Source organism: Hippoglossus hippoglossus, chromosome 7 (genome assembly GCF_009819705.1).
Source record: "Hippoglossus hippoglossus isolate fHipHip1 chromosome 7, fHipHip1.pri, whole genome shotgun sequence".
Taxonomy (NCBI): domain Eukaryota; kingdom Metazoa; phylum Chordata; class Actinopteri; order Pleuronectiformes; family Pleuronectidae; genus Hippoglossus; species Hippoglossus hippoglossus.
The window spans coordinates 10926080-10951722 of record NC_047157.1 but is presented as its reverse complement, the minus strand read 5'-3'; the positions used below and the strand labels follow the sequence as shown (position 1 = coordinate 10951722).

Genomic DNA, 25643 nt, shown 5'->3' with positions numbered 1-25643 from the left:
CACAGCTGTTTTCATGAAACAATGACATCTCTTTATTTTTGAAACATTTCAGTGTGCACTCTTCAGATTGTGTTACATGTTCCCATTCTCAGAATGTAACACTACCAAAATATAAATATAAGCCTATTTACAGCCACTTGTACTTAAAATGTTCCCCATAGAAAAATCATCACACTTCACTCATGAAAGGAGATGCTGCGTGTGGATACTGACTGGATGATGGGCGCGTTAGGAAGCGGACCAGGCTTCAGGCAGAAGGATCCAGGGCAGGACAGTGCTTGATGGGATTGAAGTTTAATGATAAAGACGCAGTTATAAACTTGCTCGACACCATGATGGTCGAGCAAGAGATGAACTGTGGAGGCACGTGGGAAGACTTGAGATTGTGTGGAGCTCCATTGAGAGATGGTACAGTGTGAAACAGATGTAGTAGTAAACTGAACCGTCATCGCTTAGCATTTGTATGAGAGTCCTACAGGGATGTACCTGGGAAATTAAATATAAAAATTGCAGATACAATTTTTAAAAAATAAATAAATCAAACAGCCTTTGTCAATATTCACCAATAGAAATATACAATAAACATCACCTATTAACAGCTTGTTTATGAATGATATCCTAAGTGAACTGTTATGGGGGTTCTAAAAATGATTTCCATCTTGGCACACTCCATGCTCCTGAACATAACCCTGTAGTGCTCCTCTGACAACACTGGTGAGCGTTCACAACACGCTGGACACAACTCGGTACTTTTCAAGAAACTTCCCGCCCACGTTCGAGTACACATGCTGAATATAAGTTAAACATTCAAGCTTGTTCACATACCGTAACAAACAGACAAACAGAGATTATGAGAAGAGAGAAATCAAGTCATTTTTACAACACAATCTGAGGATCAGTCCAACAGGATCACAGCAGACAGACCAGCATCTTTTTATTAACGGTACAAAAGGTTGATTTCACTAAAGCTCCATCTCCCATTCTGTTTAAATGCTTTGACGCCTTCAACAAATAAGCCTAGAAGCCATCATTGTTTGCTGTTCACCACCTTTATCAGCACCATCCCCACTGCTGCAGAGCTTGGACCTTAAGTATACTGGCTAAATCAACACTATTATTCTGTTTTCAAAATAAAAGAATGGCTGTTCAGACGAGTGTTTTAATCCCCGTCCTAACCAACACACCTGAAAACCCATATGACCATTCACGTGCACTGGGCATGTTGCTTGAGTAATAGCTCTTCTATGAATGTAAGCAGATGTATCATTGTGAAGAGCAGAATTTAACTACACAACAGCTGTTAGCAACCTGTCCAGACTAAAACACAGTTGTCAAACTAAAACAGGGCAATGCGGATGCCAGGTGTTTACGTAGCAGAGTTGATACATTTTCAAATGAAAACGTCGTAGCCACAGTAGCCACAGTCTCTCTGACTTCTACCTGGAGGCAAAGTTGGGCTGCTTGTACCAGACCCAGACAAGAGAGGTGCCATTGTTTTCCCAGCACCATGCAATACCTGCAAACTGGTGTTCCTGTCGGGCCACTTCACCTGCACTCATATCTGGCACTGAGCTGCGTCTCTCTTTATAGTAGAAACAAACTGTTCTCACAACATGTTGACAGATGTTTCTGGGGCGTTGTTTGGAGCCTTGAGTCGTGACAGAAACACTGCAATCCGGGAATTTCAAAAAACTGTTCCAAGGAGTGAAAAGACAAATGTGCAGTTTTATTACCAACAGTATAAGATGATAACAGCCTGTCTGCACTGGTGAGGTTTTGGTAGTGACATATTTTGGCAAGTTCTGCTGGATGGTGAAAGTGACTTCATTTCAGCTGCTAGCAGTGCTCAGCTTGTTCACAAAAGGTTTGGAAGGAATTAAAAGAGATTTAAGAAGACATACGCAGATGAGGGAGCGGAGAAAGATTAGAAAAGTTATGAATAAGTTATGAATGATGCGGAGGCAACGCGTGAATTTTTAAAAAAGAGCTTTAACTTCACAAGACTAAATCCTATGAGCTTCAAGTGCAGTTCATCTGAACCCTGTGTTTGTTTCTTCTGTTTTTTTAACTGTACTCAATACTTTCCTTCACTGCCCACAGAGATGAGTATCGAACTCGTCTGCGCAGCCTGTCGAGGAAGGACGAACAGCAACTTCTTGTGACGTACAAAGACAAACATACCAAGGACGGGGCTGTGGTTACTAGGCTGTGCTGGCAGATGAGGACCCCTTTAAGGGGCAAAGGTTTGAGAAGACCATCGGTTCATGATGCAGGAGGAAGCGACGGGGCAGGCCCAGGATCATTTGTTTGCAACGGCTGCTGCCATGGGGACACGCATCGTACCACGAGCGGTCGCCGCCAACTCCTCGATTTCAGTGTTTAGTCGTCTGATGACCCACTCCATCGCCTCCCGACCCTGAGACAGACAAGTGTATTACTATACAACTACTACAGGGATATTAGAACTAAGTGCAGTAAGGTACATTGTGGAGTCATTGTGTCATGAAGACTTATTGGGAGATTTGAGTGCTTTTCTCACCTTGCCAGCGTTGACAGAGATGGTCTTGGCCATGAGACCCTCGAGGTAGCTGCTCAGACTGATGCCTTTCACACTTATCAGGGCCTCCTGTGTCAGTACCGTTCTGAAAAGACAAACAAACACATGAATAATAAGGTCAACAATAAACCTGAAAATCTATTGTGACTTCTGCACGTTTGTACAGACTGATATTTTTTCACATTCTTTCAATCAAATCTGACTTCACAGGAGCAATATTCAAAACAGGGTCAATTACTTTTCAGGATCCTGCGGATGTGGCTTGTACGTCAACTTCTCATCCACAGATACCAGGTTAGTGAAGGAGATCTGGAGAGACAAAATAAAGTTGTTGGTCTTTTTACATCACATATAAAGTTTATAATGTTTATAATGTTTACATTTACATGCCATAAAGTTTTTTTTACAGCAACTGCAGTGAGCACAGTCAGGGAGGGGAGAGCCACGAAGCTCTAACATTAATCCTCTCTCTCACTGAGACCATTCCCCTGGTAAACGAACAGAAGTAACTACAGATCTTTAGTTTGGTCTTTATTTCTTCTCTATATCTTTAGGTTTGATCCAAATGTGCTACTAACTAGATCTGCTGCTCCAAAAGAAGAGCTAGTACTTATTCTCATTAATATAGATCCATCTATCAATAACACTTACGTTTGTAGATTTCAGCTCGAAGGTCTTCTCTTTGGGGTCCACAACTGAATGCTCCTGAACATACGTGCATGATCTCGTTGCCCCAATCATCTGCAGGAAAATGGACACAACTCAGGCTCAGTGCAAAGAAAAACTATTTAACATCATCAAACAAAATGCAGCATCACTTCAACTCGAGCATTTCGTTGATGATGTAACTTACAGACTTGGCCATGGCAGGGAGTCCCCACTCTGTGCTGAGCAGTCTGGTGCTGTGTAACCGTCCCTCTGTGTCCACACGTCTGTCCAGAACATCCACGCCAAACACACCGGGGTTCATGGGGTTGGGGTACTTCTGCATCGCCGCCTGAGTCACCGTCTCCCATGGGTGGCTGTCAAAAACCAACACTGCCATTAGAAACAGCAAATTCCTGCCGGGTGTTTAACATCCTGGCAAAAGACTGCATATGAAAATTTGTGGATGGAACGTTGATATTTTAGTGCAGGAGTGCAGAATCCTATTGAAAACACAAAAATCTAAACAATAGGAGAACTATTTTGTTATAACTATTAGGTAAATTTAGTAATGACAATATCTTTATTACTTTTCAGATTAGGTTGTCTGAACCTGCAAATAAAAAATGCATTGCGATGATGTGACAATATGTTGGATATCAAACAGTGGGAATCAGATTGATCATGTTGTTCACTCCATTTTCATGACAGAGACATGGGCAGACTTAGTATGCTGGGGGAATGTGAAAGTAAATTTGAACATCTGTTACACACACAAACTTATGTTTTTCCTCCTGCTCCTTTTCCTCTCCCTGACAGGTGAACGTGATGTGTGATGACACAGAGGGTGATTTAAAGGCAGGATGTAGGAGTTCTTTAGAATGATTGTTTCCCTTTGAGTCTTGTGGTCCAGTTCTGTTTTTAGCTAGTTATTTTTAACTCAGATAGTCAGAAGGTGAAGTTTCTAGATCCAATTTAATGTTTTGTTTCATTTCAAATAACTCTTCTTTGATTGTATTGTTAGCGTTCTGCGATCACTGGGTTGAGCCAAGTGACCAGTAAACACCACTTCCAAACCACACTGACCGATCACTGATGGCAGTGAAGATACAGATGAAGCGGTGAACGCCCCCTCCGCACATCACAGATCATCACATCGTGGATTTACACTTGTCCACTCAGGGAACATCAACAAAAACATTCCACGTCTCATTGCTATACTTTCATTTCTGAGTGAGGAAGCGAACTATTCGGAGAATGGCGCGACCGTAACCTCAGAGCCTCTGGTGTAACGGACCCGCAGGCCGTTACATAACATAATGTCACATTGAGCCGCAGCTTAAGTCTCCATGATTTGAACACAACACATGATACAGCTTTACTTCGATCAGGCCGTGGAGTTCATGTCACCACGAGCTTCCACGCGGAAAACGATGTAACGTTGTGAGCAACTTGCATCAGATTTGATAAAGTTAGCTTCCCGGCTAGCAGCTAAAGCTAACCTAGAAGTTAACTGTCTCCGCTAGCTAGAGAGGTTATCGCGGACAAAGGCGGACATATCGTGTTTGTAGGAAGAGCTGAACCCTAATGGTGCGTGTGGCTGGATGTCAGAGCTGTGATAGCTAAAGTACGAGACGTTATTCAGGTAGTTTAACCTCGGGCTCTTTGTGAGAAGTCACCTAACTTAGGTGTAACCTTAGCAGCGACTGGCGGCGGCTAGCAGCTGCTGCCCGGACAGTGTGGAGGGAACCGAACAAAACAGCTCAGACACGAGGAAAACAGTGACCTTGAGCTCCTCGTGTATCACGAGAACACAGACAGGAAAAGCACTCACTTGAAAATGTGCTCTGACGCCCAGATCTTCATTTTAACAGGCTTCTCTGTCGGGGCTCGGGAGCCGGCGACTGGTGACAGCGTGACCGGTGCGAGCGGGGAGGGAGGATCCGCAGGAGCGACGCTTTAATTCCCATCAGAGCCGACACTCCCCCTGGCGACAGAGAGTCGTACTGCACCCCGAAAACACCCAGAACAATCCGAGTGTTGTTTATGTTTTTATTTTAATTAATTCATAAAATCGAATACAATGAAGGAGAATATGAACAGGTTCGTGTCACTAAAACTCCGCTGCTACTCCACTCTACATCCAGGCTCATGGTGAAATCCCTTCACCACAACCACTAAATAATGTGTTTATTCTGGATATTATCACCACATAGTCCTATTGATAATAATGATTATTAGTAGCTATTTTCCTTGTCTTGAGTCTTGAAGATTGATCTACATGCTACACTACGATAGAAACAGTTAATATTTCAACTCTGGAAGTAGGTAACACAAAATTTGTCAGCAAAAACATTACGTGCTTTTGTCAGCTCGTCACTCAAGGTGACAAAAAACAAATATATAAATCCTAAACTTTAAAAAAACATCTTTGAAATGAGTAGAGAAGTGTATTTCATTAACTTGAGAGAAATAATTGTGCTCTGTTTTTCTGAATTAACGAAATCATTTTCTGAAAATCTTTGTACTCTGAACCATCTCAAAGTCCTGAGGTGCCTTCACAAAGCTGACAAACTATTAACATGGACCCAGTAAATAATCTTGTTAATTCAGAAAAACAGAGTAGATATTTTTTTTTTGTCATGGAAATAGAAAATAATTTGATTTATCCAGAAAACCAGTTTTTAAAAGCAGTATACTGTACTTTTTTTTTTACTCTGCATGAGGGGGCGGACCAGAACCCATCAGAGCTGTCAATCATGACCCTGCGCGGTCCTCATTGGGTGGGGGAAGAACCACGGGAACCAGAGCCTGCGTAGGTCAAAAGACGTCATCACGCACATATCCGAACTGTCCTTGAAGCCACAACACAGACAAGATGGTCGCATACTGGAGACAGGCAGGCATAAGGTAAGAAACTGCAGGAAATGTCCACCACACAGTCAGTGTTATGCTCCCAGTTGAACGCGGTGTTATTAATGAAGACCCTTAAATCTGAACTGCTAACGATTACAAAGTACTTGTCCGTATTTCATTATTAAATCTTCACCAGAGCTACATGGCTAAGCTACTAGCCTGAGTTAGCTTTTCCACCCATTCGTTGAAGTGACCCCCGTGTTAGATGCGACTCTCTCTGCTAATGCAACGGTGATGTCGTGTGTTTGTAAAGAATCGGTCCCACTTGTCTCTTATCAGATTGGTCATTCTCAGTGGTGTTTGCCCTTTAGCATGCGGCTAACGTGTGTGTCCTCTCTGCAGCTACATCCGCTTCTCCGCTATCTGCGCTAACGCGGTGCGCGCTGCGCTGAAGCCGCAGCCAAGGATTGAAGCTATGAAGGTCGCAGAAGCCAGCGTCAAAGTCTTAAAACCCAAAGTTGCAGCATAGCGTAAGTTCATTATGTCACACTGACGGTCAGCAGCGGCTGAATCCCATGTGCAGGTGGAGTCATCATGGCCCCTGAACGCATCAGGGGGGTGTGAAGGAAAGGCCGCGGTGACATTGACAGCTTCACACTTACAGTCACACTCTGGTGTAAGAAGACTTCTGATCATTTAGGCAGCAACACTACTGATCAATACCACACTACAAGCAAATACATGTACAATTTAATACGAGTAAAAGTACAATAGTATCACTGGTTTAAGTGTAAAAGGGAACTCACGACCCCTTTCAGTGTTTTGTAGTTATGTGGTTTTATTTTTTCTGGAACACAAACTCTTATGCATCACTGCAATGTTGTAATAACTTAGTTAACGTGCAGCTAACTTAAAACTTGTCTAACTAATTAAATATCTATTGTATCGCTTAGTTAAAACTATAGAAATGCATTATATTTCTACCTCAGTTACACGAGGCACAGATTATGTTTAGTATGCAAAATCTTTATCGGCATAGTAACAAGTAACTCCAGCTGTCATATGAATATGAGTACTACACACTATATTTGACTAAGAACTGGATATGTAACTAGAATGGCATTCGGTATAGCACATACTGCTGTCAAGGCCCAACAATCATTTTAAATTGAATCAAGCTGCACCAAATTGCATACACTCGGATATCATTTCCTTAAATATTTCCAAAAAACAATTCCATCAAGATCTGTGAATTATTCACTGGGAAAGTGGTGAAAAATCCCTATCTCACATTAAGAGTAAATGTAAAGTCCCGGATCCCCCCCGATCCATATCCGAGGAATTGAATGGGTTCTTCCTTGACCCATGTGACATCTTACCAAGTTTTTTGGGAATCCATCCAGATGTTTTTGTGTAATGCTGCTGACTAACAGACAGACAGACAAACAAATGCTGATGAAAATATAACCTTGTGTAAAGTAGTATTATAATAATAATAATAATAAGGAAAGGTACTACATTTGTGTTTGATGAAATAAATGTAGTCGCTCGTCGTCAGAGGTTAGTTCTTTTTAGTCCTTTTAGTTTGGCCCCCCTCATCAAAATTTCTGTTAATGTGAATATACTAAGGAAGGGTAATATTACAAATTTAGGTTATTGTGATGGCACCAAATGATCTTCTCTCTGTGTGACGCCTGGGATATATCGTCTCCCAATGACTCTTGTTACCAGAATTTGTTGGTATTTCTTTGAATTTATTTTTCCATTTCACTGGTGAAATGTTCTGTCACTGGCTGCAACACAAGTCCAGAAATATATATATTTAATGTTTAATATGCTTTGCACTCTTCTTCTCTGTTTTTCCTCCAGGATGTGACACTATGATGTGGTTAACTTTTCTGGAGTTGTGAGGTCCTGTCACTATCCTGTCCACCACCGAGAATGGAAAAAAGATGGTTACCAAGATGACTTGTTAGAACGGGGACCCGAATGAAATTACAGTTTTTCCCTTTTATTTGTAATTTAAAATTGTATTAAAGATGAATATCTGAAATGCACTCTGTTTCCTAGTATATGTGCTTGTTGGTGAATCTTCTATTTACACCATACCAGATTGATTGAGACACAAACCATTTAGTCTGTAACCACAATTTTTATTTTGATATAAATAAATCAGAGCAGTAGTCTACATAGACACATTGGTATTTACAGTACAGAGGTATGTGTGTGTGTTGATCTGTAAGTATATCAAGGATTTTTTTTAAATGTCCCTAAAAGAGGAGTATGATGATTTGTGCTCTTTACAACAGTAAAAACCTAAATCAGAATTGCATGCATTATACTCAATGGGCAGAAAATTGTATTCACAATGACAAATAGTAGCCTGCACTCAAATTGATCTAACTGCAGTCCAGATTAACCCTGTTACAGTTAAGTGCCTTGTAAATTATTGAAGAATCATTTTCCTGGATGAAATTGTTAAAAGAAGTCACATAATTGTTAAATCTTATCGATCTAATAAAAGTTAAATCTACATCAATGATCTTTTAAAATGTTAAAGATGTTTATAAATAAAATCAGGAAAAGTATGAATTCTTACAATGGAAAATGTTTTACTAATCCACTAAAAAAAGTCTGTCCATGAAGGTCAGAGGTCAAAATTAATATCAGAGAAATGGATTCTCATCTTCATTACAACTGGATCGATATGGCAAGTGATTGGTGGTAGATTCTGGAACCCTAGCTGTCTTTCTTCTCTCGGGTCATCTTGATCATGGTCTCCGGCGATCGGTAGAGGAAGATGAGTTTCTCAAACAGTGTCTCCTCCAGCTCCATCTCTCCCGTCTCCCGGACCACGAAAATGTCTGTGCAGAGCTTCAGGACCCGGTCCACGCACGGCAGCTCCTCAAACATTATGGACCTGGAGATCCCGTTGAAGAACTCCCTGACGAACTTTCCGATGACCAGCACCACGGACATGTACAGGCCCACGATGCTGTGGTGAGGAGCAGAGAGTGAGGGGGTTTAAGGTGAGTCTGTGTGTGAGACTCATTTCAAAAACCCATTGACGTTTTAATAATATCAAAGTTTATATTAGATCACTTGACCTGTGCAGATGTGAAATTAAAGGGACAGTTCTCCCAAAATCTCAAAACACTGTACATCAGCGCTACAGCATCAATTGGGATTCTGTGGTTTTGCTATGATTGGCTAGTGATTAAAGATATGTCAGCCGTATATCACCTCACTACAGTGTACTCAGTAATATTTGGTTTTAAATGCTCAAAGATCCCCCCCCAAAAAATCTGATTTGACAAATGCAAAAGATGTGTCTCTTAGCACTTGTAAAAGCAGTGGTGGAGGAAACACTCAAACATTTTATTTAAGTAAAAGTACAAATAAATGTCCTCAAGTAAAAGTATAAATCCCACAACAACTCTTCTACTAGAGTGAAAGTAAGTACGTACTTAAAGTATTGAAAGTAAAAGTACAGACTCTGTCATATTAATAAAGAATGTTGCAGATGATGCTACTGAAAACACTTGGCTTTGTTATATTAGTTAATGACTCAACAGTGGCCTCTTCGGCATTCATTTGAGATGTTTCCTCTTCATCAGTGATGCTGCTGCTCCAGGAGGCGGGATCTAATATTACATGCTTGCTCTGCTTGTAACAATGGACCATTTCGCTTCTCCTCATCGATTACTTTTAAAAAGAAGAATGTGAACATCTAACTCAAGGTTTTGTAGTTATGAAGCAGAAAGAAAAATATATTTGCTGATATATGTATGAAGTAAAAGTGAAAAGTAGCTGAAAATAAATGTACTTGAGTGTAGAGTACAGTTACATGAAAAATGTACTTAAGTACAATAACTGAGGAAGTGTAGTTTGTAACATCCCCCCACTGTGAAAAGGGAAGAGGCTGATGTATAAATGTTAGAAATGAGGTGTGTGGATTATCAACAAAAAAAAAATCTAAATTTCAAGCACTCTGAGAACCACTGAGCTGCAGCAGGGACAGAGTTTTCAAATGTCTCTTTAAAACCAGAGAAGAGGGGGAATCAAGTCCAGCCACAATCATAATACTGATTTCCTGACAGATCAAATTTGTCTTGTTACCTACCCGTGTCCAGCCAAAAAGCCCAGACTGGAGGGGCTGACTTTATCACTGAACACCACGACCTCTATACTCTCACACTTGAGCTCAGAGGAGGTGAGAACAGGCGAGCACTCCTCCACCATCCACCACTGGTCTGCGTCCTTCTCTGACGTCCTGTTGACCTGCTGAAGTTTGAGCGACATGGGCCTGAAGAAAGCGAGCGCCTGCAGGTCTGGGCGGTCTGAGAGCTCTAGGGGAAAAGGAAAACCTGGGGTCAAATCAAACTGCAGGACTGATCACTCTGATCAGCGGATCCTCTCTGGAGTCCAGACCTCATCGATATACAAAGAATTCAATCCCACATAGAAAGAGAGCAAAAGGAGCTAAATTACAAACAAATGCATGACTACATTCCTTTACATTAGTACCATGCAATTATAATTTGCCAAAGAATATATGCAGTATTTATTTAAATGTAAAATAAGCTGTAACTAACCTACTTTCATCCTGGTCGCCATTTTGGATTCAGGTCCTTTGGGACCCCTGATGAACTTTGGTAGCAGAGAGTTAATGATCCTGCAGAGCAGAACAACACAACATAACGAAATATAGTGCATGTGATGATGCAGATGAATGTCTGGGCTGTGAAAGTGTTGAGAAATAGTTGATAACATACAGTTCTTCAACTTTCATTCGCTTTACATTCGTAGGTATGAGTTTTACTTCTCTGATTTCGTGAAGCTGTTCTTTTTTTTGCATTAGCATCTCTAAAGGAAACCTGCAGAAGATAAAACAGCCAAAAGCAGCTGTTTGTGCACGTTGACAGAGACTCACACAAAGTTGCTGCTGTTGCCTTTGAGCATGTGGATGATCCCTTCTCTCAAGTTCTTGTCCTCAAACTTCACAGTGTGTTCTCCCACCGTCTCTGGGTTCATCGATATGGACGCATTCCTGAGGAGTGTGAAGTGGCACAGGTGCCAAAGTTTATGCAAAGCTTTGTACATCCGTGCAAAATGCAGACAGAAGAAATGCATCAAGCATTTTAACATAATAAAATAATCTGTGGTTATGTAAATAGTAAAATGGACCATCATCACCACCTGACTCATACAGTACAAGCAGGATTAAAAGGTCTGAATCCCAAAGAAATGAATCTGACAAAATACAACTAGTGTCATGGTTATCACATTCATCGATGATACTGACAGTCATGTCACGTGTGATGTCACCTGTCATGTGCAACTGTTCACATCCATTCACACATGAACTATTAATCCGGCTTGTCAACTATTGATCAAAATACAAAACAGAATAAGTAGAGAAAAAAGCTAAACAATAAGTATGAAAATATATTTAAGCACTTTTTAGAAAAATGCATGTATCAGCAAATCAGTGTGTAGCTACACATGTTCCTATGAATTTATACATCAGCAGTGAATCGACATGACCACATACAAACACATTGTTCTATATCAGAGATTATGAAACACATAACTGACCGTAGCAGCGTCCAGCCTAGGGTCATGTATATGTGAGAGGAGTTGCTGAGCTCCTGTATCATGGCCTCTCGACTGGCCGGGCTGATGCTCCACACCAGACTGGCATCACTCTTGATCTTAGCAACAATAATGTCCTCAGCATAGTAGTTCATTATGAACTGCATGGCAGACTGAGAGAGAGAGAGATAACATTTAATAGATGTTTACTATTAAATCCTAAAACACACAAAAGAGACCATTTTTATTTGTCATGAATATCTCGTTCCTCTAACTTGAGATCAAGTGCTGGAGTGAACGGTTTCGTCTTTGGTCTCACACACAGTAAAATAAAGCGGTGCTTACTGGATGAGTAGCGTAGATTTTAGTGAGCCGGTTCCATCCAGCTTGTGTGTATGGAACCAGGTTCTGCTCCTGGGCACTCATGGTGAATAGAGGCTGTGAAAACACAAGCAGTCAGACCAGAGAGTAAAATACATGTCCTCACACCTTCTTCACCCTTTTCTAATCCCAATGACATCACAATGGGTTCTATTATTGCCACAACAACATAAATGTAATTTGGCTCAACCAACATATAAAGCGTCACGGTTAAACAAAGAATTTATTAACAAAACCAAAGAATAAACAAATGTTAAACTAATTAAGTGTGGAGGCCTGACCAAGAAGAATCGAAAAAATGGGAAGATCTGGTCCAACCACGCAATGGGCCGTTGGATCCAGATTCTTTCCCCCCTGTCTACCTAAGAAACAATATCTAAATAAAACAAAAAAACAAAAAGAGGACTACCGGACCCCCAACTCAAAAGGAAACAAACAATTAACACTGCTGGCACTCAGATGGCAGAGAGAGAGAATGTTAAATCCTTTAAATCCCCCTCCACGTAATCACGCTCATCACAAGCATATGTGAGGAGAGAGAGTGAGAAAAACAGGGTACAGCAGGGTCTAAACACCAAAAGACTTGTCATATACCATCACTTTCTTTGTAGTGCATGGCAATAAAAAATGTTTGTTCCACCTCTAAATCGAAGTCTCTCCAGATTGAAATATAAGTTCAACACACTCATATCCATCCTGACCTCATATCCTGCAATGCTGAGCTGGATGGAGACTTCCACCGGCCGATTGGTCACCCCGGCTGCTGACTGGACCAGTGACATGAAGAGGAGTGGGAACCAGATGATGCTGATGAGAGCGAAGATGATGAATCCTCCCATCCCATATTTCACCACCTTCTTCTTCTTCTGCCCTGGAACGTGGGGGTATTTCTGGAAGAAACAACTTGCCATAATTACGAAGCTGAAAATATAAATGCTCTTGTCTTTTGTACGCCACTTTAATATTGTTTCTAAGTTGAGTGTGTGCTGCATGGTGATGATGCAGCAGGACACCAATGTCCCACTTACTTGTTCAGACTCTCTCCAGCACTTGAGGATGAATATGTTCGCATAGATGTCTTCAACACAAATCCAGCTGGACAGAGAGAGAGTGGTGTCGGTCCAAACCCAATCCATCACTGCTCTCAGCTCTGTCAGGAAGGGAACCAAACGGAACCTGAAAGAGGACAGGAGACTCAGATTCAGTTCATTTTGTAAAACCTTCTCTCTCACTCTCCCTGCCTCTTCTAATCAGCTGTATGTTGGGTGTTTACGGTGATCCAATCTAATCTCGCCATGAGGTCAATCAGCCAATCATGTCGCTGCTGTCAAATCTGTTCTCCTCTCAGTCACGGTTAGCTGTCATTTCATTGATGTACTGTTATTTTCCCAGTTACCTCCAGTCTCCATATTCAGTGTCCTGGTCGAATCTGAACTGGGTCCACACATCTCATCAGATCCTCAACATTCTCTCGATCCTATTAACCACCACCAGTGTCTAGACCCAGCAGGTGTTTCCTATACTATGCAGCCACATCCCCTTCCAACCTTGGTGACATCACCAGGGGTCAGCCAGGTTGAAGGGTTCTCATTCACTCATTCATTGTGCATGGCTATAACTTTAGTTCATTTCTCATTTGAAGTCTATCCTGATTGATATTAATCCTTGTAACTATTTCATACCCCTGGAAGAGGAAAAGGTTCAGGTAGTTGTAGTTCTTGGTGAGGAAGTTTCCCAGGATGCGGTTTGGGTAGCCACACTTGATCTGGTAGGCAGACAGGCCGAAGTAGATGCACTTTACAAAGTACCAGAGCTGAGCGACAGGATTCCTGTTGAACCGCCTGCAGAGATATAAATGACACAATAGAAGAAGAAGATATCAATGAGGAAACTAAACAGATGTTTTTTTCTTTTTTACCCTTTACCCTTTTTACAGTGTGGGACACACGGTATCCTCTTACATATCAGGGCCGGGAGTGAATCACTATGAAACTATGGTGGGCCACCACAGGCTAGGTCATTAAGGAAAACACTGCAGTGATGTATACAATGCACTTGCAGGGTATGCATCACCCCTTTTGCTTTTGTGTGTGTGCGTGTGGTTGTGTGTGTGTGTTTGTGTACACTAAACAAGGGCTCAGTGTCAATGTAGTGAATTCAACAGCTGAGTGACCAGAAACAAATGAAGGTGATGAACTCTGACCTCTCAGTGACCCCGGGGAGGATGAAAAACATCCAGAAATGTATGCCAAACACCAGCACCACCTGGAAAACACACTTTCCCAGCAGGGACTTTTTCAGGTAGAGAGCCCGGTCCACTATCATGGTGCCGAACTGCATGAGCAGCATGACCAGGAAAGCCTCTGGAACCTGGTCCTCCGACAGGGACTCTGTGATGTCGGCTGCTGCGGAGTATTTCTGCACAAATATGACGCAGATGTTTTCATATTGAGCAAAACATACATTTAAGTGTGAATGTATCTTGCTAAGTAACATTCATATAGATGTGTATTCTGAGTTTGACGAGATACACAAAAGACTCTAACCCCAAAAGCCCAATATCCATATATAGTGACGATGAAATTGACCACGTCGATGAGAAACATGAGGGCGTAGACGTCACACACAGGACTGTAGTCTGGGTGGATGATGTCGTAGAAAAACTGCCTTATGGGTAAGTAGATGTGAAGGGCACTAGAGAAAAAGAGACGAAAGTACAGAAATCAGGAACCCACAGAAGCTGGAAAAGGTGCAATCTTTTCTCAGACATCAGACGCAAACAAAACATTTTATATTGTTAGCGGGGAAAAAAAGATTATATGCAATTGCAATAACGTGTCATATGTGAAGCAAAGACTAAAGATAAGAAAACATCGTACACTTCTATGATGGCAGCTTTGGCCTGTAGCATCCTCTCTCTGATCTGCTGTCTGATCCTCTGCTTCCTGGTCAGTGGCGCCTTGTTTTGCTGCCGTCTCTTCTTCTTGCTGTGCTGCTTCTTGGGCTTCACCTCTCCAGTGAAAATAATCAAATGGAGTCATGTGAGTCATGTCTGGAGATTAATTTCATCAAGCAACTAGAATGACAGTCAGTAGAGCTCATACCTCCACCAAGTCCCAACAGTCCCCTTATGAAACCACATTTAAATTCACTAGATTTTGCACAATCCTACTAAATAACAAACAAACAAGTGCAGATTAAAACGTTATCTCCTAGGTAACTTTTTAAAACAAAAAATTAAGAAGGAAAGACAACAAAAAAGAGAGGAGAAATAGAACTATCATAAAAACTTATTTTATCTGTATATTCACCATCCTGAGATCCTCCAGAGTCATCTCTCTTTCGTCTACAGAAAATGGAGGTGGTGGAGGCCTGGAGCGGGAGGAACTTCAGCCGACGTGAAGCTTTCCCTTTGCTGCCCATCTTATCTCCGCCCGTCATCTTCGTCTTGTCCACTTTCTTCTTCAGCTTCTTGAAGAAATCGGGCATCTCCACCTCCTTGTTGTCCCAAAGCCCATGGCACTGTGCAGTCACAGACACAAAAGTTAATTTAACATAGCTGCATGGAAAATGTGCTGGAATTCCTGTACAAGAGAAACTGCGGCACGCGGGTATATTAGAACGAGCAGATGTATCAGAACTGTCGTTTTTCATGACAACCTTGAGAATGGAGCGGTGGAAGAACAGAGCGAGCAGCTGGATGAGATCCATGAGGACGTAGCCATCTTTCTTCTCCACCCCGATGATGTTGGGCAGGGCAAAGGGCCGCTCTGCATTGATGCCTCTGTAGGCAGACGTGGTCCAGGGGAAGAAACCAAACTGGAAGAAGTACTTCACCACAACAGTCAGCTGAGAGAAACAGAGGAGAAAGTCCTGGATTGAGCATCAAATGAAACAATGAATAGTTATGACCAAGAACAGTAACTTTAATGCTTCCTCGACAGATATAATGACAAACATTAGATAATAACACCAGAGTTCTTCATTTGAATATGTCTCTGTAGTTGATGTTCAGATATAGAACTAATGCACCAAAAATATAAATTCAGAAAGATGAATTCTGTTGAAATGTTAGTCTCACTCTATATGAAACACCAGTTTTAATCATTTGAGATATAATGAGAGAAAAACTGATTTTAGAATAAAGTGGCAATATTTTCTTGGTATAACGCACCTGGGAAGATTTACAAATAATACGGAATATCTAAACAAATAAATAAACAAATAAATAAATAACACCCGACGTTTTCTCATGATGTCGCCCCTCAATCACCCCTTTTGTGCTGTGACAGTAATGGATCCACATGCATCTTTGTGGACTTCCATTCATTTGCTCTGTAAAAGATGCTCTGCAGTGGTTAGCACTTTCTCCTCACAGAAAGAAGGTTCCCAGTTCGAATCCTGGTTCGACCCGAGTCTTTCTATGTGTAGATTGCATGTTTTCCCTGTATCTGTGTGGAGTTTGAGTTTCTCCGTGAACTCCATCTTCCTCTGACAGTCCAAAACCACACAGATTGGAGTTAGGTTGATTCGAGACTCTCTGTACATATTCTGTTTACACTGTATATATTAGTTGTTATTCCATTTATATTTTCTAGATTTTTTATATTCCTTGCACTTATAGGTATTCCATGTTACTTATTACTTTACTGATGTCAATTTGACCGCCCTTGCTGCTGTAACACTGCAAATTTTCCCGTTGTGGGACTAATAAAGGATTATCTTATTTTATAAGAAAATCAAGCTGCATTTTATTCTAAAAACAGAATAAAATGCAGCTTGAATAATGTGGTTTATACACGTGAAGCTTGTGATAGTATTGAATTACTGTATTATTTATTTATCTGGTGCAGCATCATGAAAAATATGAGCACAGTAACTATTTCTGCTGCCAGGTAAATGTCGAACATATGCAAAATTGATGAAGGCCATCTTTATGTTACTGTGCAAGCAGAGCATTAATAGCATTGTAAAAAAAAAACTACCTGAAATAAACCTCCCTTCTTTTATTTCCATCTTTGGTCCAGGCATTTTTACTATACCACCAACAAGGAGTTCATTTTTTTATGACTGTAGCTCTGGTGATAAACAGCCTACCTCTGTGTAGATTATAGCTGTCATCCAGAAGCGTTTGGACGGCCGAGGCACAGACAGCATGGCCCAGAGGAAGATGAGAATGGGCAGGATGAGTGAGAGGAACGAGGCCGACACGATGTGGTTGAGGATGATGACGAAATAGCAAAGCATCTCTGATTTGGACACCATGGTGTTGTAGAGGGCGAACATAAGCTTCAGTGGCCTCGGCAACGTCACAAAATACTTGTCGGAGTCAGAGATCTCATCGTTTTCAAACATGCTGCAGAAAGGATGGAGGGAAGTGAGGGAAAGACAGAGAAAGAGATGAAGATTAGCAACTTGTCTCTTGAAAAACTTTTGTTTTAAAGATGCTCTAATCTTGTTTAAAAGTAACACATTTCTAGAATCAACTGACTTGTTGAGCAGCAGCTCGCTGGCAGTGAGGTTCCTCGTATCCTGACTCAGAGGCCTGGGTGACTCCGTGAGGTCCAGACTTTTCTCTCCATCACTCTCCCTGAAACCCACCAAGGTGCATTCTGGATATTCATTACACTCATCTTCTTCTTTCTGCGGCTGTTCCTCGTCCAGCTCGATCTCTCTCTCGATCTCACAATCCTCTTCATGCAGTTCGTCCTTCTCTTTGTGCTCTGTCTCTTCTTGTTCTTGCTCAGGTTTCTTCTCATCTTCTGTGTCCTCCTCCTCCTCCTCTTCCTGTTTGGGATCTTCCTTTTGAAGGGCGCCATCTTCACAGCTTTTGAGGATAAGATGGAAACAGATATTTTATCTTCACAAATCAAGGAAATGTACACAACGCATGTAGAGAGCAAATGTTGTGTTGCGCAAAAACATTCAAGAAATAGTTATAAAAACACCAACTGGAAAAGCGAGTGAGATGTAAGGAAATGAATGAATCTCAAGATTTATCCTTTATTTAAAAACAGTCTGGAATGGTAGAAAAAAACATCTCAGACAAAAGCAACATGATGGCTTCCATTTAATTTGCACTAATTGATGGTGATCGATTCCCACACAGAACATTCTGCCCACATTTGCATGATGGACTGGGCCTCTAGAGTAAATCCACTGGAGCGGACACTTATAGCATTCTGATCTGTTTCATTTAGATGCTCTTTCCCACGTCTGGTTATATAAATAAATGGTTAAACTCTGCAATGTTTTCTTTCCACATTTAAAGGATATTATGTTAACTGAACTCATTTTGTGGGGGAAATAGATACTGGCCACTTTATTAGGTACACCAATTACAATTTAGTGAAATATCATACCACAGATATGCCATTGTGATAATCAATTTATCAGTTTGACTGAATTAAAACATTTTTAAAAGTCTTAAATTCTTAAATGTGAATATTTTCTGTTTTCTTTGCTCCTCTAATGACACAGAAGTGAATATCTGGTTCGTGGACAAACAAGAAATTTGAGGAGGCCATCTTGGTTTTTAGGAAACTTAGATTAACATTTTTTTTTTACCATTTTCTGACTACTAATCGATTAATCAAGAAAATAATCGACAGACTAATAGCTAATGAAAATAATTGTTAACATCTCTTAATACAAAACAGTACAATTCAACACCACTGCAAACTGCAGCTTCAATTGTAAACACACAGTTACACATAGTCAACACCTCTCTGAACATTATTCATTTGTAACTTACAGCTCAGCTGTCCTATTGGATTGCATTAGATTTTGCAGGTCCACCTAATAAAGTGGCTGCTGAGTGTTGAGTTATGAATTTATTATCTACAAAAACCTTTCGCAAATCTGTGTGTGAACACTGAAGATTTCTCCTTCACCTTGGTGAGAGTTCGTCAATCTCAAAGGAGTTTAGGTCGATGTTGGTCGTCTTCAGGAGCGTCCGTCTGAGCTGGTCGGCAGCGGGCGGCTCGTCCAGCTCCTCCTGGGTCGGCTGCCGGGAGCCCAGCATCGTCTCATCCGTCATACAGCTGAAGGTGGAGGAGGGAGAGAGCGTGCAGATGGGTATAGGTGGAGAGAAGTAGACTCTGAATAGTATAGTATATATATAGTATAAACTTTTTATTTTTACATAGCACTGTTACTCTTATATTTCTCAATATATTTATGTATTTTTCATTCTCTATGTAACTTTTCATTTCTTTTTAAGTCCTACATATTTGTATTGTCTTACGTTGCTTCAAAATTTGTCACGATACCTTTTATATTTTATGTAAAGCTCTTTACATTGCATTACATAACATTACATAAATGTGCAAAATGAACTTGCCCTGATAACCTTACTGGATTCTTTTTTTAGAAAAGCCAATTAAGCCGACCTGCTACACTTATTGGCAGTACATGCCTGGACACAGAGGAAGAAACACAGCCGATTGTGGGAGAAGAGAGACAACATGAGAAGAAGGTAATTATGTGAGTAACTCAGCGTCCTACCTGGAAACGCTGCTGCCCCAGGACACTTTAGACGCTTGGTTCCTCAGCTTGGCATATGTGTGGTGTGAAGAGACGTTGACTGGTGAGGATGGAGGAGGCGAGGATTCGTCCAGGTAGTCCTGAGACGACTGTGTGTTCTGACGGGACAGCCAGTTCTCATAAAACTGCTTCACACTCTCCTGGCTCACCTCTTTGCCCTGAGGAGTGAGAAACACAACGCTGACACTGTCAGAAGGAGAGAAACTGAGGCTGTAGCTCACACATAACACAGTGTGTGTGGGAAGTATCTATTGTACAATATGTACTGTTTACAATTGTCAGTCTTATATCCTTTCATCCCACCTTCTTTTGCTGCTGGTTGAGTAACGCTCGCTCAAAGCGCAGCACTTTGGAAATGTCCAGGTTGTCTTTACAGAACGAGTTGAGACTCTCTGTCAGGTCGTCGAGAAGCGACTGAACGAAGGCCCAGCTGAACCTCAGGGTGCTGATAACACGCTGCAGGATGTTTTCTGTCAGGAGAGGACAAATACATACAGCACACGTGGATCCAAAAGTCTGACACCACTCGAACACTGGTGGTAGAATCCAGTGGTTTTGTGTAATGAAGTCGTTCATGTGTGTTTACCTTTTTCCTCCTCTTCCACCTCCTCCTCCACTGTGCTTTCATCCAGTTCACTGGAGTCCGCTCTATCAATGCCTGCAAAGAGGTTTTAATGTTGAATAACTTTTTTGCAGCTGGTGACGACCTGGTGTCCAGCAACAGCAGGAAGTCTCCACAACGATCGGCCAGATCAGTGTCAAATTCATGGTCTCCAGAGGATTATACAGATTCCGTGACCTTGTGACCTCAAGTTCCAGGACAAACGATTCATAATATTATATAAACTTCCGAATGTATCCTCAAGCTTCTGTGACCCGATAAATCCCCTGGTGCCATAATGTTCACCTTTAGGCAATATTCAAATCTAATGGACAGATTGAATCAAAGTTTTTAAAAAATGGCGCCTTTAAATTTAGGCACTTTGGGCAAGATATAACTTTGTAAACAATATACTGTATCTTCTTCTACTTTTCTCTTCTACTCTTTAATCCACTAAACAGATAAGATTTAATGTCTGCAGATTTGGAGTGGGATTAAACGCTGATGCACACAGTAAACACCACAGGGTGCTCTCTCACCCTGCTGTCGCTGCAGCTCTCTCTTTGCTCTCTTCTTCTCTTCTTTCTTTCTTTTCTTCTTATCCTTCTTCAGGTCCTTCAGCGCCGTCTTAGAGCTGGTCACCCAGGCGTCATAGGCCAGCTGGAATATCACAGGCATAGTTACACATCTGGGCTGGTGATGTCACCATATAGAGACATCAGCTGTAGAAAGACTATAACCAGTGTGACCTTTGGCCTTTGACCACACACATCTAATCAATTTGTCCATGAATCTCAGTGAACATTACACAACAAAAAATAGTTTTTGTGAGGTCACAGTGGCCTTGACCATTGACCATCAAAATGTAATCAGTTCATCCATGAGTTGAAGTGAACATTTGCTGCAAACCAAAACCCTCTGGCTGTCACCAGTGCTGAGTCATAAAGGCCACTATTATCATTCAGTGTATGGAAGACATGGAATGTATCCCTTTCATTTATATGTAGTTCTTGTCTCAGGTATTTTTCTGGCTCTTACCTGGAAAGCGGATTTCTTCTTTGGTGCTTTCTCCTCCTCTTTGTTCTCTACAACGTCTTCCTCCTCCTCCTCCGTGTCGCTCTCAAACAGGTGGTAGCCACAGTTGTTTTCCACTGCGTTAAACAGAGCAGTGTCAAAACATCACGATGCACTGTGTTCAGCCTTTGAACAGGCACCTGATCTAAAGCTGCTGCAGTGGCCGGTCTTCATCCTTCCACATAATATGCTGTCTGTGATTTTAAAACATGTGTGCGTGTTGTTGCTCACCTCCAGGCTGAGAGACCCAAGGCTTCCACCATTTCCCTGCATCTTTCTTTGCCTTCTCATCATCACCTGAGAAACACAGCTCATTATGTGTTCAAAATGACATTTCTTTTGGTTTTCCTTCTTATGGTGTTTGAGGTTGACGAGCTCCGTGGATTTTACACATTTATATGAGTCAGTGACAAATACATTTTTAAAGCTTGACTGAACCTAACTGATCCCACAGCATAAAAACAAACTTCAAACTTTTCTCTGTATCTGGATCTATATCAAATATGCCAAAAATTGATATGTGCTTTGATAAGACTTTAAAAAAAAAAGTTTAGAGTTTTTTTATGCACATGAAACAGATTTTGTACCAAACATATTTTTCATGGACACTTTTCAGTTACAGTTGTGAATGCCTGCTCATGCTTTGATGGGTTATTAATAGTAGAAACAGAAAATAGATTCACTTGTGTTACCCAGTGTCACCTGCTCCTGATCAGGAGGAGGTCCTGCTTTCTTCGCTGATGGGGGCTTCTGTTTCGATTTGATCTTTTCCATCCTACAGGAAGATGGTGGACAGGTCAGTGGTTTACTTTTCGTGAACCTTGTTTTAAGGTTGGTTTAAGCTTAGGTTAAGGTTTAGGCAAGTAGTATCTATGGTTTAGGTTAGAGTAAGTCCGTGGGAAATAGATGTAGGTTAATGTAATGTCCTGCACGAGTGAGAGGGAGAGAGAGTGAGTGCGAGAGGAATCTGTGTCTGAATGAATACACGCACTGCAGCTATGAAGAAGGATTTTACTAATTTGAGAAAAGTATCAATCATTATGTTGTGGTAAGTGTTGACAAAGAGAGGCGGGAAAATAAGTTTAAACTGTAGCAGGATCTCAGGACACATTCAGGATGCATTTCAGTGTGTTCAGCTAGAGCTGACCTCTGATCAGATCACTCGGGACAGATGTTAATACCAGGTCGGAACAGTGTCACACTAATACACTCAAGAAGAATTGAACTCTGTTGGACCAGGAATCCTTGGTTTGCTAGTTTACTCTTTCTTAGAGTCAGACTTTGCTTTTTACTTTGTATTAAAACACCTTCATTGAATTTTTCATCGTGCCTCTGTATTCAACATTCCACCTTAAGAGTCAGTTTTGCAGCATATGTCTTACTGTTTCTTCAGCGTCTCCACGGATTTCTTCTCCATCTCCAGTCTGGCTGCCACCAGCTTCTTCACCTTGGCCTCAAACAGCTCAGCACCCCTTTGAGACAGAGAGAAGAAGAGGAACAAAACATCTGTTCAGATAAAGGTACAATCAGACAGTAGGATCCACTAAATTCTACAGATTTTACAAGAACTACATAAATTGATAGTATATAGTATTACATGGACAGTAGACAGTGATCAATAGGAAAATGTCCAATTAATTATTTACAACTAACTGCTGGCATGTGTGGCATAACATTGAGTCTTCTAATTAGGACGAAACAGGTCAGTTGAACTGAAGCAAAAATCAGAGAATTCGCATCAAATTTCAGATAATAACTGAACAATGAATAAATATGTAGGCTAACTGAGTTGGGTTTCAATTGCATTCTTTTCAGTGCATTATTTGGAAATTATCATTGATAATCAAAAACCTGTAAAATGACCGATTGCAAAAACTCTCTTAAACAGCTGTGAGAGGATGTTCCTTGATCTAAGCAAAGTTAGACTTGTCTTTGTCGACCATGTCCCTTCTTTTATAAAGTGAACATAGATAAGCTTGTTGTGAACTCCGGGAAATGAATTTAAAACTGCAATTTACTTCTCACTTTCATGTTTATACCCTCAGCATATTTGTACCCCCACTATCTGTAAACAGGAGTTGGATGAGCATTTGTAGAGCTCAGACCTGGAGGCCAATATCTTAGAAGACTTGAGGTCCGACACCACATAGAGGAAGTAGTAGCTGAGGAAGACCCTCCTCTGTGCGAGGAGGACAGTGAAACAGATCGCATCCCAGACGATGCCGGCCTCGCCCTCCGGCAGCTCACAGTCATCATCAGGATCAGCTGCCACATGGGAGAAAAGAAGTATATATATATATATTGTATATGTGCACTGTAAGATTGAATGTTACAAATGTATAGAGCTGCTACACACATTAAAGTTAAATTCCCATAAATACAAACTGTGAATTTAACTTTTGAAACAAAGTGGAACTAGAAATTCAAAACAAAGAGAAAATCACAATAACTTTGTAGAATGTAAATTGTGGAAATTATATGAGCACACAATACTCACTGTGATAGAGAACAATGTAACAATGCTTTCTGTACTATATGCTTATGTAATACATGTTTTGGTAAATTACAAAACCTGGTTTCTAATCAATTTCTGTGCCTTCCACCATGGGATTTTCCATTATAATGATGTTATTGATCATCTTAACAAGTGTCAAGAATCATTATTTCCCCTCCAATTAGATATCTTATTTTTTCAGTAATAAATAAAGTATATAGCACAGGTGAAAATGTAATTCTTATTTTACAAAAATACAAAGTAGATATCCAATCATAGGTTGTTGCTCATATTTCACTATTGTTCACTATTATTTGATATAGTACAGAACTATAATAATGCATTATTATTATTATTACCTCTAATATGATACAGTTTGTCATTGGTTTGTACTGTATGTGTTGGCTTGTTCTGCCCCCCTCTTACCATTATCATACAACATTTGCAGTAAATAAATGCAGCATATTGTGTATTAATTGTTTCCTTTGTGTTCTCTTTTTTATCTGAAGACATGTAAAAGTTATCAAGTTAGACAAAACAATAAATGTGTTTTATTTCTTGTTTTTTTTGTCTAATCTGATATAAAGTAAAACTGTGTTTGTTTCCTGTCTAATTAATGACATATTATTTCTAGTTAAGTCTTATTAGCACTGTGTAAAATGAAGTACAACCAAGTTTGTGTTGTACAATGCATGAAAGTGACAGCAGCAGTATTCATGTAATATTAAATAAATAAAAACGTGCTCTGATCATACACATGGAAGGTGTCAGTGATTGTCATTACAGACACTTACGGAAATCGTAGCCTTTGATGGTGCAGAACATACTGAAGGCCTGAATTAACCAGCAGCCATTCTTCAGCAGGCTGTCCAGGTACGCACAAGAACCGAGCTGAGCACAGAACAGGGAAAGAGGCAGAAACAGGCTGTAATCAGTAGAGGCTAAAAGGGCAGGAAAAGCTAAACAATAAATCAACACATATCTGAAATGATGCAGACAAATGCTGAACTTGATGTGGTAACTCACAGACAGTAGGTTCTTCATGGCGATCACAAAGCAGGTGTAGCCAATGAGCCAGTCCCACAGACGCAGGATGTATTTGACAGGCTGCATCAGCACGCTGCCGCCAAACAACATGAAGTAGAAACATGCCACCAAGTAGCCAAGACAGAAGATGTTGATCCGAGTGGTGCCGGTGATGAATATGAGGCAGAGCACCAGCCAGAAGAAATAGCTGAACACAAACACCTTCACCATGTCAAGGTAGGACCTGAAGACCAGACAGAGACAGACGTTTCACAACATGAAGTAATTTCGTATCCTTCTTGTCATATTGCATCTACAAACAACTTCATTTATCTCTGCATTCACAGAAAAAAGACTGGGTTGGGCTGGGTGATATGGGCAAACATTATATCTCAGCCTTTATCCAAAATTATCAAGATAAAAGTCAAAACATTATAATTGTTCAGGTTTAAAGGCTGATTCTTGCCGCTGAGTGAAATTTGAATAAAGTTAATGAGTTCGTTGTGGTTTTAAATTCGTCTTCATAAACAGCAGCATGTTACATTACACCTCTCTCCAAGAAAATGCTGCAAAGAAAATGCTGCAAACTAGGAGCTCAGTTTTTTAAACAAAATGCGGCTAGCTGCATAGTATACCAGTGGTATACGTGATGAAAAGGTATTATTAAAAATTACTTTTTGTGTTGATTTATTCAGAGCATTAAATAATTTAATAATTTAACGCATTAAACACACACATTTCCTGACATTGCAGCTTTTCACATGAAAAAAAAATCGAACATTTCAATTTTGCTTCCTTGTCGATTAGAGACGGATGAGAAGATCAATACCAGTACATCACTATCATCGATGTTAAGCCATTAGACAGCT

The 25643-nt window shown here is 40.7% G+C and overlaps 3 protein-coding genes across 3 annotated transcripts in view; 1 reads left to right on the top strand and 2 right to left on the bottom strand.

Annotated features, from left to right (window-relative positions):
* Positions 1-8: 8 nt before the first annotated feature.
* On the bottom strand, positions 9-5193 carry LOC117764559 (PRELI domain containing protein 3B-like). Its single transcript, XM_034590436.1, has 6 exons — positions 5037-5193; positions 3411-3579; positions 3209-3298; positions 2796-2866; positions 2540-2642; positions 9-2416 (listed from the first exon to the last, which is right to left on the bottom strand). Exons 1-6 carry the CDS (start codon positions 5066-5068, stop codon positions 2300-2302), a joined length of 582 nt encoding a protein of 193 aa, XP_034446327.1. The 5' UTR covers positions 5069-5193; the 3' UTR covers positions 9-2299.
* Positions 5194-5959: 766 nt separating this feature from the next.
* Positions 5960-8115, top strand: atp5f1e (ATP synthase F1 subunit epsilon). Its single transcript, XM_034590437.1, has 3 exons — positions 5960-6112; positions 6461-6588; positions 7928-8115. The coding sequence occupies exons 1-2, from the start codon at positions 6081-6083 to the stop codon at positions 6585-6587; spliced, it is 159 nt and encodes a 52-aa protein (XP_034446328.1). The 5' UTR covers positions 5960-6080; the 3' UTR covers position 6588; positions 7928-8115.
* A 585-nt stretch (positions 8116-8700) lies between these two features.
* Positions 8701-25643, bottom strand: part of si:dkey-11f4.7 (piezo-type mechanosensitive ion channel component 2) — a 36173-nt gene continuing 19230 nt past the window's right edge. Inside the window, exons 29-56 of the mRNA XM_034590424.1 lie at positions 24775-25018; positions 24543-24639; positions 23360-23519; positions 22637-22726; positions 21947-22029; positions 21486-21551; positions 21219-21331; positions 20720-20840; positions 20166-20237; positions 19883-20049; positions 19541-19737; positions 18928-19077; positions 17526-17861; positions 17132-17390; positions 15695-15883; positions 15346-15556; positions 14914-15046; positions 14581-14728; positions 14238-14452; positions 13717-13875; positions 13063-13210; positions 12736-12924; positions 11999-12091; positions 11657-11826; positions 10992-11108; positions 10654-10733; positions 10182-10407; positions 8701-9053 (exon numbers count right to left, since the gene is read on the bottom strand). Coding sequence (XP_034446315.1) covers positions 8798-9053; positions 10182-10407; positions 10654-10733; positions 10992-11108; positions 11657-11826; positions 11999-12091; positions 12736-12924; positions 13063-13210; positions 13717-13875; positions 14238-14452; positions 14581-14728; positions 14914-15046; positions 15346-15556; positions 15695-15883; positions 17132-17390; positions 17526-17861; positions 18928-19077; positions 19541-19737; positions 19883-20049; positions 20166-20237; positions 20720-20840; positions 21219-21331; positions 21486-21551; positions 21947-22029; positions 22637-22726; positions 23360-23519; positions 24543-24639; positions 24775-25018 — 4489 coding nt within the window. The 3' untranslated portion in view covers positions 8701-8797. The remainder of the gene's footprint in view (positions 9054-10181; positions 10408-10653; positions 10734-10991; positions 11109-11656; positions 11827-11998; positions 12092-12735; positions 12925-13062; positions 13211-13716; positions 13876-14237; positions 14453-14580; positions 14729-14913; positions 15047-15345; positions 15557-15694; positions 15884-17131; positions 17391-17525; positions 17862-18927; positions 19078-19540; positions 19738-19882; positions 20050-20165; positions 20238-20719; positions 20841-21218; positions 21332-21485; positions 21552-21946; positions 22030-22636; positions 22727-23359; positions 23520-24542; positions 24640-24774; positions 25019-25643) is intronic.